Consider the following 12,997-nt stretch of genomic DNA (forward strand, 5'->3'; position numbering starts at 1 on the left):
ATAGGCACATCGTCACTTACGTATGATAACGCTTTATTCCTACTCAGCATTCTTCCATCTCAGAGTAAAATGTTATGCCATTAGAAGATAGGTAGCACTGCAAATTAACTAGACAGACCTAATTACCTTACTTTCAGAAGTCTCCCTATCAACACTGCCTTTTGAAACACAAAGAAAGTTTGTTCATACAATTGTAGCTGGAAGTCAGAAAAAACTTTTTGGAATACAGGCAGGGAGAAGGGAAAAAAAGATACAACTGCAGAAGGGCAACAGTACAGGACCACATCATCTGACCCCAAAAGCAGATGAAAACAAAAATCCAGCACTCAAACAATAAAGGGTATCACACCCTACCCATTTTAAAAATACAAACAAACCTTGTGTGTTGAACCCCTGATTTCATGCAAGCATTAGGATTAAGAACTTTCAACAATTTCATCTGCCTGCTATAACAGCTCTCCTTCCTCTATTTCTCTCTCATTACTGTAACACTTCCAGAGATGTCATCCCCCCAACACTATATTCTGCTTGTTTATTGCAAAGTCATTAAAATGCTGATTGACAATTATTATGCAGTATTTCTGTGCAATAAAGGGTCTTGAATTATGGCTATGTTCTCAGTGATTGATGGTAATGAACAAAAAAACAGGTGTATTCAAAAAACAAGCAAACAAACAAAGTTTTTAAAACATTAACATGAGCATCTATGACAGATTGTCCTGGTTTCGGCTGGGATAGAGTTAATTCTCTTCCTAGCAGCTGGCATAGTGCTGTGTTTTGGATTTAGTATGAGAATAATGTTGATAAAACACTGACGTTTTAGTTGTTGCTAAGTAGTGCTTACACCAGTCAAGGACTTTTCAGCTTCCCATGCTCTGCCAGGTGCACAAAGCTGGGAGGGGGCACAGCCAGGACAGCTCACCCAGACTGGCCAAAGGGCTGTGCCATACCGTATGACAATATGACGTCATGCCCAGTCTATAAACTGGGGGGAGTTGGCTGGGGGGCAGCGGTCGCTGCTCGGGGACAGGCCGGGCATCGGTCAGCAGGTGGTGAGCAATTGCATTGTGCATCACTTGTTTTGTATATTCTTTTATCACTATTTTTTTTCTTCCTCTGCTGTCCTAGTAAAGCCTTGATAGATCATTTCTCCTAAATGAGGATTACAGCACGTAGAACTGAAAAATTCAACTACAACAGCAAAGAGCTGTTTTCTCCTAATAAACCAAATGTAAAGTAGTAAAGAAAAAATACACCAAGAAAACACAAAGCTTTTGTACCAAATATACACAATAAGCAAATACTCATAAGGAAAAATAAAATCTGTTGTCTACCGATGATGACACGAGAGGAGAACGTAGCCATTACCTCTTGGTTATCTTTATTCTGATTTGCCCAGAAAATCTTATGATAAAGCGTCTCCATTGAATTGCTGGAATCTGATCTGTCAAAACAATGCCGATCCAACACTTCTAAGGTGTGCAAAACTCGGCTGATGGTCACCCCTAGAGATGGGAGTTAGAGAGGAGGGGGGAAAAAAGAAAAAGAAAAAAAAAGAAAAAAAAGGAAAAAGGTTTACCTAGGAAGACATTGCATTACATCCATCAAATCTATTACTAGTATTAATCATGGTGCAACAGGATTATACTACAAGAAGAACAGATGCAAACCCTAAAGCTCCAAACATTTGTTTCATTTTGAGTTGTCTTACCTGCAGTTGATTCTTGGCACTTGTCAAAAGACCACCGCACCTCCACAGCACGACCTCTTTGTTTTATCTGCTGTTCTACTTCATAAATCTTTGCCCGAACCTGCAAAAAAAAGATAGTTGCTAATTAGCTAGTGGTAGGAAGTCTCAATTTTCATTTCAAGCTTGTGACGGCTTTCTCAGCAGGAGCAAGGTACCCTATGGTGTTCCACAACACTCCCTGCATTTGGGAACAACAAACTGAAGTATGTTCCGTTCAAATGTTTTTGTCTGTTACGAATCATCTTGTACAATAAGACATCTTTTCCTTACATTCAACCCAGCAATAGTTAACTTTCAGCGTGTCTGAAAAGTCGCATCTCAAAATACAGTACACCAAACTTCCTCTTATTTGACATTTTACATCTTAAAGTAATTTCAGTTTAATAACAGAAAACATCTGAAAGTAAATAAAATTCCTGATATTTCCACAAAATCAGTACCTGAATGAAGTACAAAGTAAGGTCATCAAAAACTAGCACAACACTAGTCTTGAAACTAGACCTACAGAAATATCTAAACTTGGCTGTAGTCCTACTGATCACAAATCATTATTTGAGATATAAAACAGATGTCAATAATCTGACAACGAAAAAAGCTTACCTGCTGATTAAATGCTGAATTTCCACCTGGCATAGGTAAACTAGATGGAGCAACTTGAAGTAAATCCAGAGGTGAGCCTGGATTAACGTTCTTATTTTCATTTGTGGAATAATTCCACACCAAGGCACTTGGGCAACAAAGAGTTACAGTCTGAAAGCAACAGCACAAAACAGAAGTAATTTCTTTTTCTTAACATGTGTGATAGACAATACTAACAATAAGAGAGTCCATGAGACTAGAATCACTTTTGGTGTAACTACTACAGTGAAAGAAACAAAAAGACAGGCCTATGCACAATTACTTTAAAACATTCATTTGAGGAAATTCCACTACTACATTATTTTCCTTCTTCATTATTAAAAAAAAAAACTATTTAAATATATACACATTCAATTCCTATTTGTATTGCTTTCATAACATCATCAAAGAACATCACCAAAGGTTAATTTCAGTCAGATCCTTTCTGCAAAACGTGAACGCACTTTAGATAAAAGTAGTAATTTTGGTGTTCAGCTTACAGAAAGAAGCTACATGTGAAAAACCAAAATTTAAGAAATTAAAATCAACTCTTCTGTCAAGATTTTAAAGCACAAGAGAGTCACTGAAATGCACCATGAACTACAGATTTTGCATTGACAGGCTTCAAAACAGTCATTCTACAACGGCTTGTCAGCAGGTACCGATTACCCTGTAGCATTTGGTATTGTACAGAGCAAAAGCAGAATGCTTTGGTGTTTAGGGATCAGACCTTAAATATCATCTAAAATGATGGAAGTTGGTTCATGTTATAGATGTTTAGTTTTGAGACTGCTCCCCCAGTCCAGATCTGGATTACAAAGCAGCACCTTAGCATAAACATTGCCTAGAGAAATGCTCCTCTGAAGAGACAGAGAGCTTGTCTGAATCCAGGATGTCCTCTGGACCCGCTTGGTAGCACAAGAAAAAGTGGTAGGAAAAAAAAAGCAGAGAAAACACACACACACACACACACACACATACACAAACCCAAATAGTAGAGGAAGAGCAGAAAGATTACCAGCTGTGTTGCTAGTAGAGAAAAGCTGTAAAGCTGCCAGAGTACACAAGCATACCCCAGCAGCCCAGGATGGAGACAAATGCTGACATTCCCAGGACAGATCCATGTTCAAGAGGAAAAAAGTCACAGCATGCTGAGAGCCAGATGGGATTGAACTTCCTGACTCACGCACCCTCAGCAGAGAGAGGGATGCCGATACTCTCCCACTTTCTTTCCTCAGCACCGACCGAGCCTTCCCTGCATACAACCCAGCCTGCCTCCAGTCTCTGGACTTCCCAGACTGCGATAACTGCAGGGAAGAAGCAGCTCTCGGAGAGGGAGCTGCATACCACAAGAAAGTGCTCTTTCACCACGGGGGTGGTCCAGCACGGGAACAGGTTGCCCAGAGAGGTGGTGGTGATGTTAAAAATCCAGCTGGACATGGTCCTGGGGAACCTGCTCTAGCTGACCCTGCCTGGGGTGGGGGAGGGGGTGGGGATGACATCATCTGAAGAGGTCCCTACCAACCTCACCCGTTCTGCAATTTTGTGATCCTGTGAGCATCAGCATACTCCTGGTACCACCACCAGGACATCTCTGTGCAGCCCCCAGAGACAGACAACCGAACAAACAGCAGGAGGGTTGGAGGAAGTCTCACCAGGTCAGCACTCAGGAAGGCAAACAACCACAGCTCATCATACAAGTCCTTTTTTTTTTTTTTAGAAAATAATTACTCTCTTGACAATTCTGCTATTGCCGAGCAACAAGCGCAAGTGAACAGTCTCTTCTGTTCCACAGTTTTAAAAACCGTGAAAGTTGATAAGGCAATATAAACTGCTCGTAATTCTGACAAAACAAAATGAAGTGGCCTGCAGTGGCACCCAGCATCGGTGACAAGCTGGAAGAAGCAAGGAAATCCTCAAAGGTTACAGCTTGCAGGAGTCAGAATGGTGGTGTCTTCTGTCCAGCTGCACTCAGCAGACAGTCAGGGTCTGGCAAAACTGCGCAGGTTTGCTGGTGATGAGAACATGACGAGATGCACAGAGCATTACTGCAACCAGAAACACTCCATCACAGAGGGAAGGCTTGGCCATCCCTGGCAGCAGAGTCGCTCCTTCCTGCAGCAGAGGTGCAGACAGACACACGGGCAGCACAAGCTTCTTCAGGTGGTTCCACCATCGTGCCTCAGCTGGTGTGGAGAATCCACCCTCCTGCTCCTCCAGACCCACTCAGTCCTCACCCTTTAATGGACGCAGGTACATTTCACACCACAACTAGTACACCTTATCACACCCAAAAACCACTCTGTTTTCCAATAAACTGAATGGTTATAGCCTTCAAAACAAAGAGCAACGTAACATTGGCCTACCTGCAGCATACAACTAAGTCCATACACCAGTGGACGGTGTTGAGGGCAGGAGAGGAAATCTGAGCAGGCCAGCTGTACGGGGCTCACCACGGGACCAGGGGCAGTCGGACTTGGGGCTGCCAGAGGAGGGTTACTTGGTCCAATAATCATATGAGGAGAGTGTGCAGCTACAAGGTTAGGACCATCGCTTAGCAATAGAGATAGGCGTCTGGCACAAAAATAAGCAAGGCGACGGGATAGGTAAGCTGACTGAACAAACTCTTCTGAATACTGAAAGTTTAAAAAAAAAAAAAAAATGCATAGTTTACTACACAGTCTACTCCATGTATTCATTTTCTTTAACAATCTAACATTGGACATGCATAAACTAGAAGGGATCACCTCAAATATTTAAGAGTCCAGAAGTTAAAAAAGAAGAGAGCAGCTCAAACACAAATCTATACTTCTGCCTCTTAAAAATTTCACCTGCCCTCCAGGAGCAGTTACAGTAATATAATCCTTCTACCAATTCAAGTTAAGGATTATAAAGCATGAGCATTTTAAAGGTGTTTATAAACTCCAAACACGCACCGTGCAATATATTTCCCTAAATGTCCTAAGTAAAAATATTTATATAGATTTTACCACCACAAATATTAAAATCATTTAACATGTATGAATCACGCTTATATTGATTTTAGCTTTAAAACATGCATGTACCTGCAACATTAGCGGCAACAACAGCTTAAGAAGATCATCATCAGTGGGTCTGATTTTTTCCAAAACATCCAGTATCCATGTCAAATACTCGTGTCTCTCGAGCATTCCTTCCTTAAAGGATTTAAAACAACACATCATATATCTGGGAGCACTAAACAAGGAGGTGTGCAATTACAAGGTTTATTTCGTTTCTGGTTTAGCTCTCATTACCCACGTCAGCACAGAGCTACCAAGACCCTCAACCACCACTACACGTGCAGGAACCAGCCACCATCATGGCAGCCCTATGGATAGGGAAGCAATTGCGTACGGCACCGATGATCTCTGCAGCTGGGATTCAACGGGCTGCCTGATTTACTGCTGACAGATAGACTCCCTCCTGCCAACCCTTCTGCTATTTCTATCCTCAGGTAGAAATAACCAGAGAGTTATTCTGTGCTAGAACCGTGTGGAACTGAACAGCCAGGCCACCGCTCCAACACCCAAGGCTTCAGGTGCCACAGCAGCCTCAGCCTGATCCACAATCATTAAAAACACTCTTAAAAGATGGGATAATATAGAAGAGATGGAATAATTGAGTACATTGCTGCAATCGCAATCAAGCACACTAAGCAAATCAAAGCTTTTTCAGCTAGCAAATCTTTAAAATGAATTAGCATTTACAATTTATGCAAGTCTTATGACAAAAGCTACCAGTAAGTTCTAAAATTGAACTTTCCAAGAAGGGTAACCTCAAAAAAAAAAAAAAAAAAAAAAAAAATCCATGCACTTCTTAAAGTATTACCTGAAACATATAAAATGACAATTTTTCATTATATTCCCACTGCTTCAGGGCTTGTTCCATCTCTTGAGGCATCACTACAGAGCTGTTGCCTTGACTGGAAGTCACATGATAAAACTCCGCAACCTTTGCCAGCTGCTCTCGAAGGTATCTGGTTATAATTTGTGTCCATTCTACAAAATAAGTTTACAATTAGAACAATTCCAGTGATAAAAGTTTTCTTTCAGAGTGAGAATTGAAACAAACTTATATTGCCTTTGTCATCAAAAATATTCCTCCAAAACATGAATCTACAGTTGCATAATGCAGCACCTATTGCAAATTAATGGGCTTCTTACGTGCCTCTCCTGCGTATTGGTCTCAAAGCACACATATTGTCAAGTGTGCAAGTAGCCTGCTATCTTAGCATGATGTAAAAAGCACTGACACAAGGTATGCCTTTGGGGAATCACCTGTCTCTTTCATCAGATTTCAGCATTCAGCCACAAAACAGCCCTGAAGTAGATAAAATATATGGACTTCATTACTTCCTTCCAGCTGGACCTTTACTCTCCTCTTCCTTCCCCCTCCAAATATAGCCAACATAAAACTCAACAGGACTTTGCACAAGCAATGGGATATAAAACTGTTCTTTCTATAATCACTCTGAAACAGACAGCTCCTCCAGATTTTTACTCTGACAAGAACGCAAAAGCTCAGGAGCAGTTTCTTAGGTCAGAGTGACCAGCACAGTGCAGAGGTCTGCCAGTAAGACTGATTATCTTTCCTTTGTCCTAGGTAAGTCAGTAGGTGTCGTTCAGCAGATACACAAACCTACTAAAAATTACCAGTTTTTCTCTCTGCTTCAGCAGTGATTCTGTATCTAGTATAACTTGGAGAAATTAGCAAATGGAAGTAAACTTGCTCGGTCATATACATAAAGCTTTGGGAAAAGAGAAATTGTAAGGAAGGCATTCTCTTAACAGTAACTGGAACAACCAAGGATATTTGTTAATATCTCAGAGACAAACATCTGACAGAGCTGTATTTAATCAGCATGCAGCATATTTTAGAAGAGCACTCTTTTCTGAATACATAATGCAGTTGCTTTGACAACCTAAGCCTGTTTACTGTCAGAGTTACAGGAACTACCACTCTCACACACAACTATTTTCGCTGTTTACTACCCACTTCAGACTTCAGCTAATGCATTCATTCTTTTTTCCCTTTGCATTTGTAATTGACAGTCCTGTCAACATATACAGACTATATGTTGAATGCTTTACCATCCACTGAAATTTCTGTATGGAGCTAGCGGGTTTTGGTGTTTTCATAGAGCAGTTTAACTACATTTACTTCAAACATTCGCTCACTTTTGGAAAAACAATTCCAAATCCACTACTTCAAACTTATTTCATGTGACAGTACGAAAGAATAATTTTCCCAAAGCAATTACCAATATCTCTGTGCCACTGAGTTAGAAACAATGCAACTGCTTTTCTGTTACCTGAGGCACAGATAGAAAACATTTTGGGAACTGTCAAAGGCTGCTCGGTAACACGCAGCAAACTACTTCTCAAAAAGCTCTAAATGACCTTTGCAAAACAGGGAGTTTGGACAGAGAACATAACCTTCAGTAACCTACCTCAGAACACTTGCTGATAAAAGTCATGGGCACCTCAGCCCACAGACACTCCTACTGGCTTCATTCATCCTCACTGTGAAGCAGGTGCCACCATGGTGCCAGCCCAAAGCAGAGCCAGGAGTACCTGCCTACCCCCCATCACACACCACCGCCTTGCACCTTCCCAGTAAGCATAAACTCCTTTTATTTTAAAGAGCAACTACTCCCAGCCAGAGCAAACTAAGTCTAGATCAATTTATCGCAACAGAGTGGGCAACCTTAGCTTTCCTCACCTCCTTCTTACTCTTCTTTCTCCCCCACTCCCAGACAACCAAGAAGGAGGGTGTTTGTTTTAACTACACCCTAACGAGTATGCGTCCCAAGCAAAGGAACAGCCCCGGCCTTGGTGCACAGCATCACCATTTCGGTCCCTCTAGGAAAGCCACAGATGTTCTCTCATCACTAGCAGAGCTACTCACGACAGATTAGGGAAGCAATCAGCCTGCTCTTGCTGCCTGCTCCGAGCCACCTGCTAGGGTCTACCCCAAAAAATGCTTACATCATTCAACAAAAAAGGGAAGACAACCTGAGAGGTTGGAGAGGGGAGCTCTTTCAGCATCCCTTGGTGCAAAGGACAGAAGGGGAATTTGAGAGAAGGAAAGAGCAAGTCACCCAGCCCCGCCTGGCAGTGACAAAACAGCTGAAAGGAGCCTGAACTCATCCCGTGTCAGAAGAGGAGTAGGGAACTGTGCTAATCTCCCACCAAAAGAGCACTGACCTCACTACAGAGAAGCTAGCCCCAGAACAGCAGCCTCCCAGAGTTCATAAACCAACGGAGGCAACAACCTGACTTGATACCTGGGCAGGTGTCTCTTTTCCTTCTTGCCAGCCACACACACTGCCTCCCCCTTGCTGTCTGTCTCTAAAAATCAGACTGATTTTTAAAAATATTTTAAAAGTATCACCAAAGAACAAACATAGGATGTTTGCTAGAAAATACACTTTTGGGGCTTTAACTAGGAACTCAGAGTGAGAACTAGTGTTACGAGCCTACAAATAATTTTAAACAAACAAACAAAGAAACACAAAGCAAAGTTTGAAAGAAACAACAGAATGAGTTGGCAGGAAGAAGCAGACATTTCTCACAGCACTATGGAGATGCTGCTAAACAGCAGTGAAGTTGTCTGTTCTGAGCACAGTTATTTTGAGGACAAAGAAGGAAAGCGTTCATTCCAGACAGTAGAAGAGCTGTAGGTAGCGTATGTAAATTGAGAGTAAAACTACAACTTTGGTAATAGTTAAAGTACCTTTAAGCACCTTAAAGGTGTTCACTGCTTGGCCCACTGGATTGGTGCCAGACAGTGTCATTTAAGGTTAGTACTTAAAATAAATACATTGCCACCTATGTCCTAATAAATAAGCTTTGAAATTCACATTTCATTCCAGGCTTTCTAAATTAGCAGTTCTGTTCATGTTCCCTGGTAACAGTTATCTTAGCACAACCTTTGCTACTCCTGCCAGCCCCGCAGAGACCGGTGTTGGCGGTGAAGATGCATCACAGTCAACTCCTCAGATGCTGCGCCTGGAGATTTAGGGAGGAATCAGCTGGGAGGAGAAGCAGCCAACAGGACAGTATTTATGCTGCATGGCTCTTTGTACTCTTTGACACACATTTCTAAGCAAAACTGATTTAAAAGAATTTTTATTCCCCTTCCCACTACAAAGATTCCTCTCTGGACTCCTAGTAACACCAAAGCCAAGAACAAGAGGAGCAGGCCTCTTCAGCTATTATTATGTATTTAGACATTAGAGATGTTTATTTACCAATATTTGGGTCAGTGGCCTGGCGTTTCTTGATTTTAGCTTCAGAAATAGCAGCGTAGTAGGCACATGTCATTTTGATCAGCCATGCCGCTCGCAACAGTGGCACAGAATATTTTGCTAAGTAAGCAAAAACATCTTCTTTTTTACTGAGAATAGGAACCTGAAATGAAACAGGAAACAAGTTATAGCACACAGTCCGAACAGCAGCGGGCACCTGCGGGTTAGCCCAGGCCTCCTCTGCTCAACCCCGCACTACCTGGCGAGCGGCTGACCTCTTCACCAACCTAGGAAGCCACTACACTAACAATACCTATTGTCTAGACACATAGAAACAGGGACTTGACAAAAAAGAGATACTGCCCCGCACTTCCCCCAGGTTTCACCAGGAGCATCCTTCCCCCACTCAGAGATGCCTGAAAGGCCACTAGCAAACGTCTTGACACAGCCAAAGGCATCCAGATAGAGTCCTGCAAGCTGATCCTCCCTGGAAAATGGAAATATATCCAGGTTTTGGGTAAGAGTTCAATTACACAGACACTGCCCGTTTCACTGATGTACCTGGTTCAGAGAAGTCCATAATAACCAGAGCGCACCAGGGCAACACAGCCTGGCCACCTAATACTGCCTGCACTGGCCACACACACAACTGGTCCCACAACACTTCCAGGTGAAAAGTCACGCTATTCTGTCACAGCAATCCTTACACCTTTCTGCATAAAGGTAGAATAATTTTAAAATGCATTTTTAAAGGAACATATATGAGAACAAGACATTTCATACCCAGTGGAGACAGAAGGGAGCGGAGGCACAAATGCTACACTTACTATCCCCTACCACAAAATCCTCATTACTCCTTCAAGCGTACTCAACCTTTCTAACAGAGTGCCTGGAGAACAGAGGTGCATCAGTGCTGAAGAGAGCAGCTAACAAAGCACTAAGCCTTTCCTGTAATGCTCCTCAGTGGTCAGTCTAGGGACTCTACACAATCAATTTCACAGTGTTCTTAACATGCTTATTTACTGTTATCAGCAGGTTTATAAATCTGATTATTTAAAAAAATCTTAAATAATGAAAGAAATCTCTTTAGCACTTCTGTCCACAAAATTAACCTCTCAGAAAGTTAGAAACTTAAGTTGGTGGCATGCTTGCCACAGCAAAGCTCTTGTTTTTCTGGTGGCTGTATTGGTGGCAAAACAGCACACATTATTCACCAACTGCATGGCAACAGACCAAAAACTGGTGAAACTTGTACCTTCTGTTATTTTGGTCCATTTATGCTCAATAGTCTTGGAATAAGAATTCCTTATTGCAGTTTAATTTGTACTCAGAATAACTCCCAGATACTGTAAGATTAGTTGCTTGTACACAGAGCTTCAGGAAAGAAAGGCATGAATAACAGCAACTTTGTTACTGTGTTCTAGACACCACCCTGGATGAGTTTTAAGGACCACTTCAAATTTAACTTGTACTGCTGTTCTTAACAGCATGCAGTATCCAAAAAAGGTAGCTCAAAATTGCCTTTTCCAGTTACATAAAGACTGCTACAAAGCAGCAAGGATTCTTCTCCTTAATTGGAAACTTAAACAAGAATGAAACTAATAAGACTGTTTAACAAAGATTGTCAATACAAATACAAATTAAATGTGAAGAGCGTGCAAAGGGATTGGAGTTAGCAAGCAGGTTCGTTTAAGAATGCATCAGCTTCCTAACCGATTATTTCCTTGCCAGGCAAGAGAATGTCTGTAAACTGTTCCTTTGCGTGAGAAAGAGACCATTGAAGTGAAGCGTACAGGCAAAGAATCTGGCTGTCAACAAGATAAACATGCCTGAGCTAAAAAATAGTCATTCAAAGGAACTTTTTACCAGCTAGATCAAAGTTCCCCTTTGACCAGGCACCCTCCTTGCAGAGAGGGAACATGCTGCAGAGCAGCAGCTGCCTCCAGCACCACTCGACATCCAGCGTGTTCAGAAATACTGCCCTATTCTTATAGCCCAATTCAGTACAATCCAATATCCAAGAAAGAGAGAAAGGAGTATTTTGATACCTTTTTTGCTAAAAGAGTCAGTGGTTTACTTCCTGCTAAATCCGTGAACCAGTTGTGAATTGCACTCTGAGACCGAGCAGTAACTAGCCAGTAGTTGTCTTTGGCATTTACTTGTGGTTTCTTCTTTCCTGTGTCCTGGAAAGTGTTAAGTTTTAGCTTTTCCGCTAATATGCTGCTAAAGTAAGCGCCAATCTGGTGGGGAAAAAAAAGCAAAACGTACATGACAACCCAGTAAGCAAGCATCTATCATACATTAACGCACAAAGGATTTCCATCTGAATAGATGTAGTCATCACTCTAGTCCAGGCTATCAATCTAATAAGATTACTCTGTAATTCCCTGCAGCTAGGAGATGGAGATTCATGATATTAAGCACCCGTGCAACACTTCTGCATTATCATTATAGAAGCTGCGGGTCAGCAAAACCAAGCCAAAGACGACCAGGCCTCAGAGATGGAGCTGCCATTCACGACGGGCCACGGTGCATGCCCAGAGCCACATCCCTCCAACAGAGGAGTGTCTCAGATTTAGGCCCCGATTCAGTGCATTCTAAGAGTGTCTCGGAACATTCCTCCCCTTCTACACTTTACTATACCATGAAGTGTGTAAATACATGCTTTACACTTCTATTTAGAACAAACTCCACTGTCACAAGAACCGCATCCATTGTCTTTCCATCATCAGTTACAGCAGGCAAAACTTCAAAGATTCGGATAAGCCAGGAACTGTTCTGACTTCTATTCAAAACACCTCCACTACCACTCAATACCTCCAGAATGAAAAACTTTGTAAGATTTGCTTCCCCAGTACTTTCAATCCCAAAACAGCAGAAAAAAGCCCAACAGAGGTTTTACTTCCCATGTAAGCTTATCTGCTTTTCAAAATTACTACAATAGAAATTAATTTTTAGGCCTGTCAGTAAGAATAAGATGTTTGATTTTCTAATAAATATATTCATAGTTGGGTAATTTTAAAATCGATAAAAAGCTTTTAGGAGATACTGAACTTATTTTGGTAATTCTACACTTAAATCTTTCAAATAATTATAAGCACTTCCTTGCCAATTTCTGTTTTATTTTTCAAACAGTTATGTTCAATGTCAAAACACGAATAATTAGAATATAAGACAGAAAGTGCCTGCAGGTAGCAATCCTAGAAAACAAAATCAGAACAATGTAACAGGAAAACCTTTAACATTTCAAAACCAGCAACCCTGTCATTTACTTGTATCTCTTCTCCTGCTAAAATAAAAGAGCATCACTGTATAAGTAAATTCACATTTTCCAATAAGCTGTAAAAAGTTATATATTT

General features: G+C 41.4%; 1 protein-coding gene across 1 annotated transcript in view; it reads right to left on the reverse strand.

Moving 5' to 3' along the window:
• The window catches only part of MED12L (mediator complex subunit 12L), a gene marked incomplete at both ends in the record, with an annotated part of 153,517 nt that overhangs the window by 132,696 nt on the left and 7,824 nt on the right, over positions 1-12,997 (reverse strand). The window contains 8 exons of the mRNA XM_082320657.1: positions 1,369-1,505; positions 1,712-1,811; positions 2,351-2,500; positions 4,735-5,004; positions 5,434-5,544; positions 6,218-6,387; positions 9,642-9,801; positions 11,687-11,878. Coding sequence (XP_082176783.1) covers positions 1,369-1,505; positions 1,712-1,811; positions 2,351-2,500; positions 4,735-5,004; positions 5,434-5,544; positions 6,218-6,387; positions 9,642-9,801; positions 11,687-11,878 — 1,290 coding nt within the window. The remainder of the gene's footprint in view (positions 1-1,368; positions 1,506-1,711; positions 1,812-2,350; positions 2,501-4,734; positions 5,005-5,433; positions 5,545-6,217; positions 6,388-9,641; positions 9,802-11,686; positions 11,879-12,997) is intronic.

Source organism: Platalea leucorodia (genome assembly GCF_965183815.1).
Source record: "Platalea leucorodia genome assembly, chromosome: 8".
In the NCBI taxonomy this organism is placed as follows: domain Eukaryota; kingdom Metazoa; phylum Chordata; class Aves; order Pelecaniformes; family Threskiornithidae; genus Platalea; species Platalea leucorodia.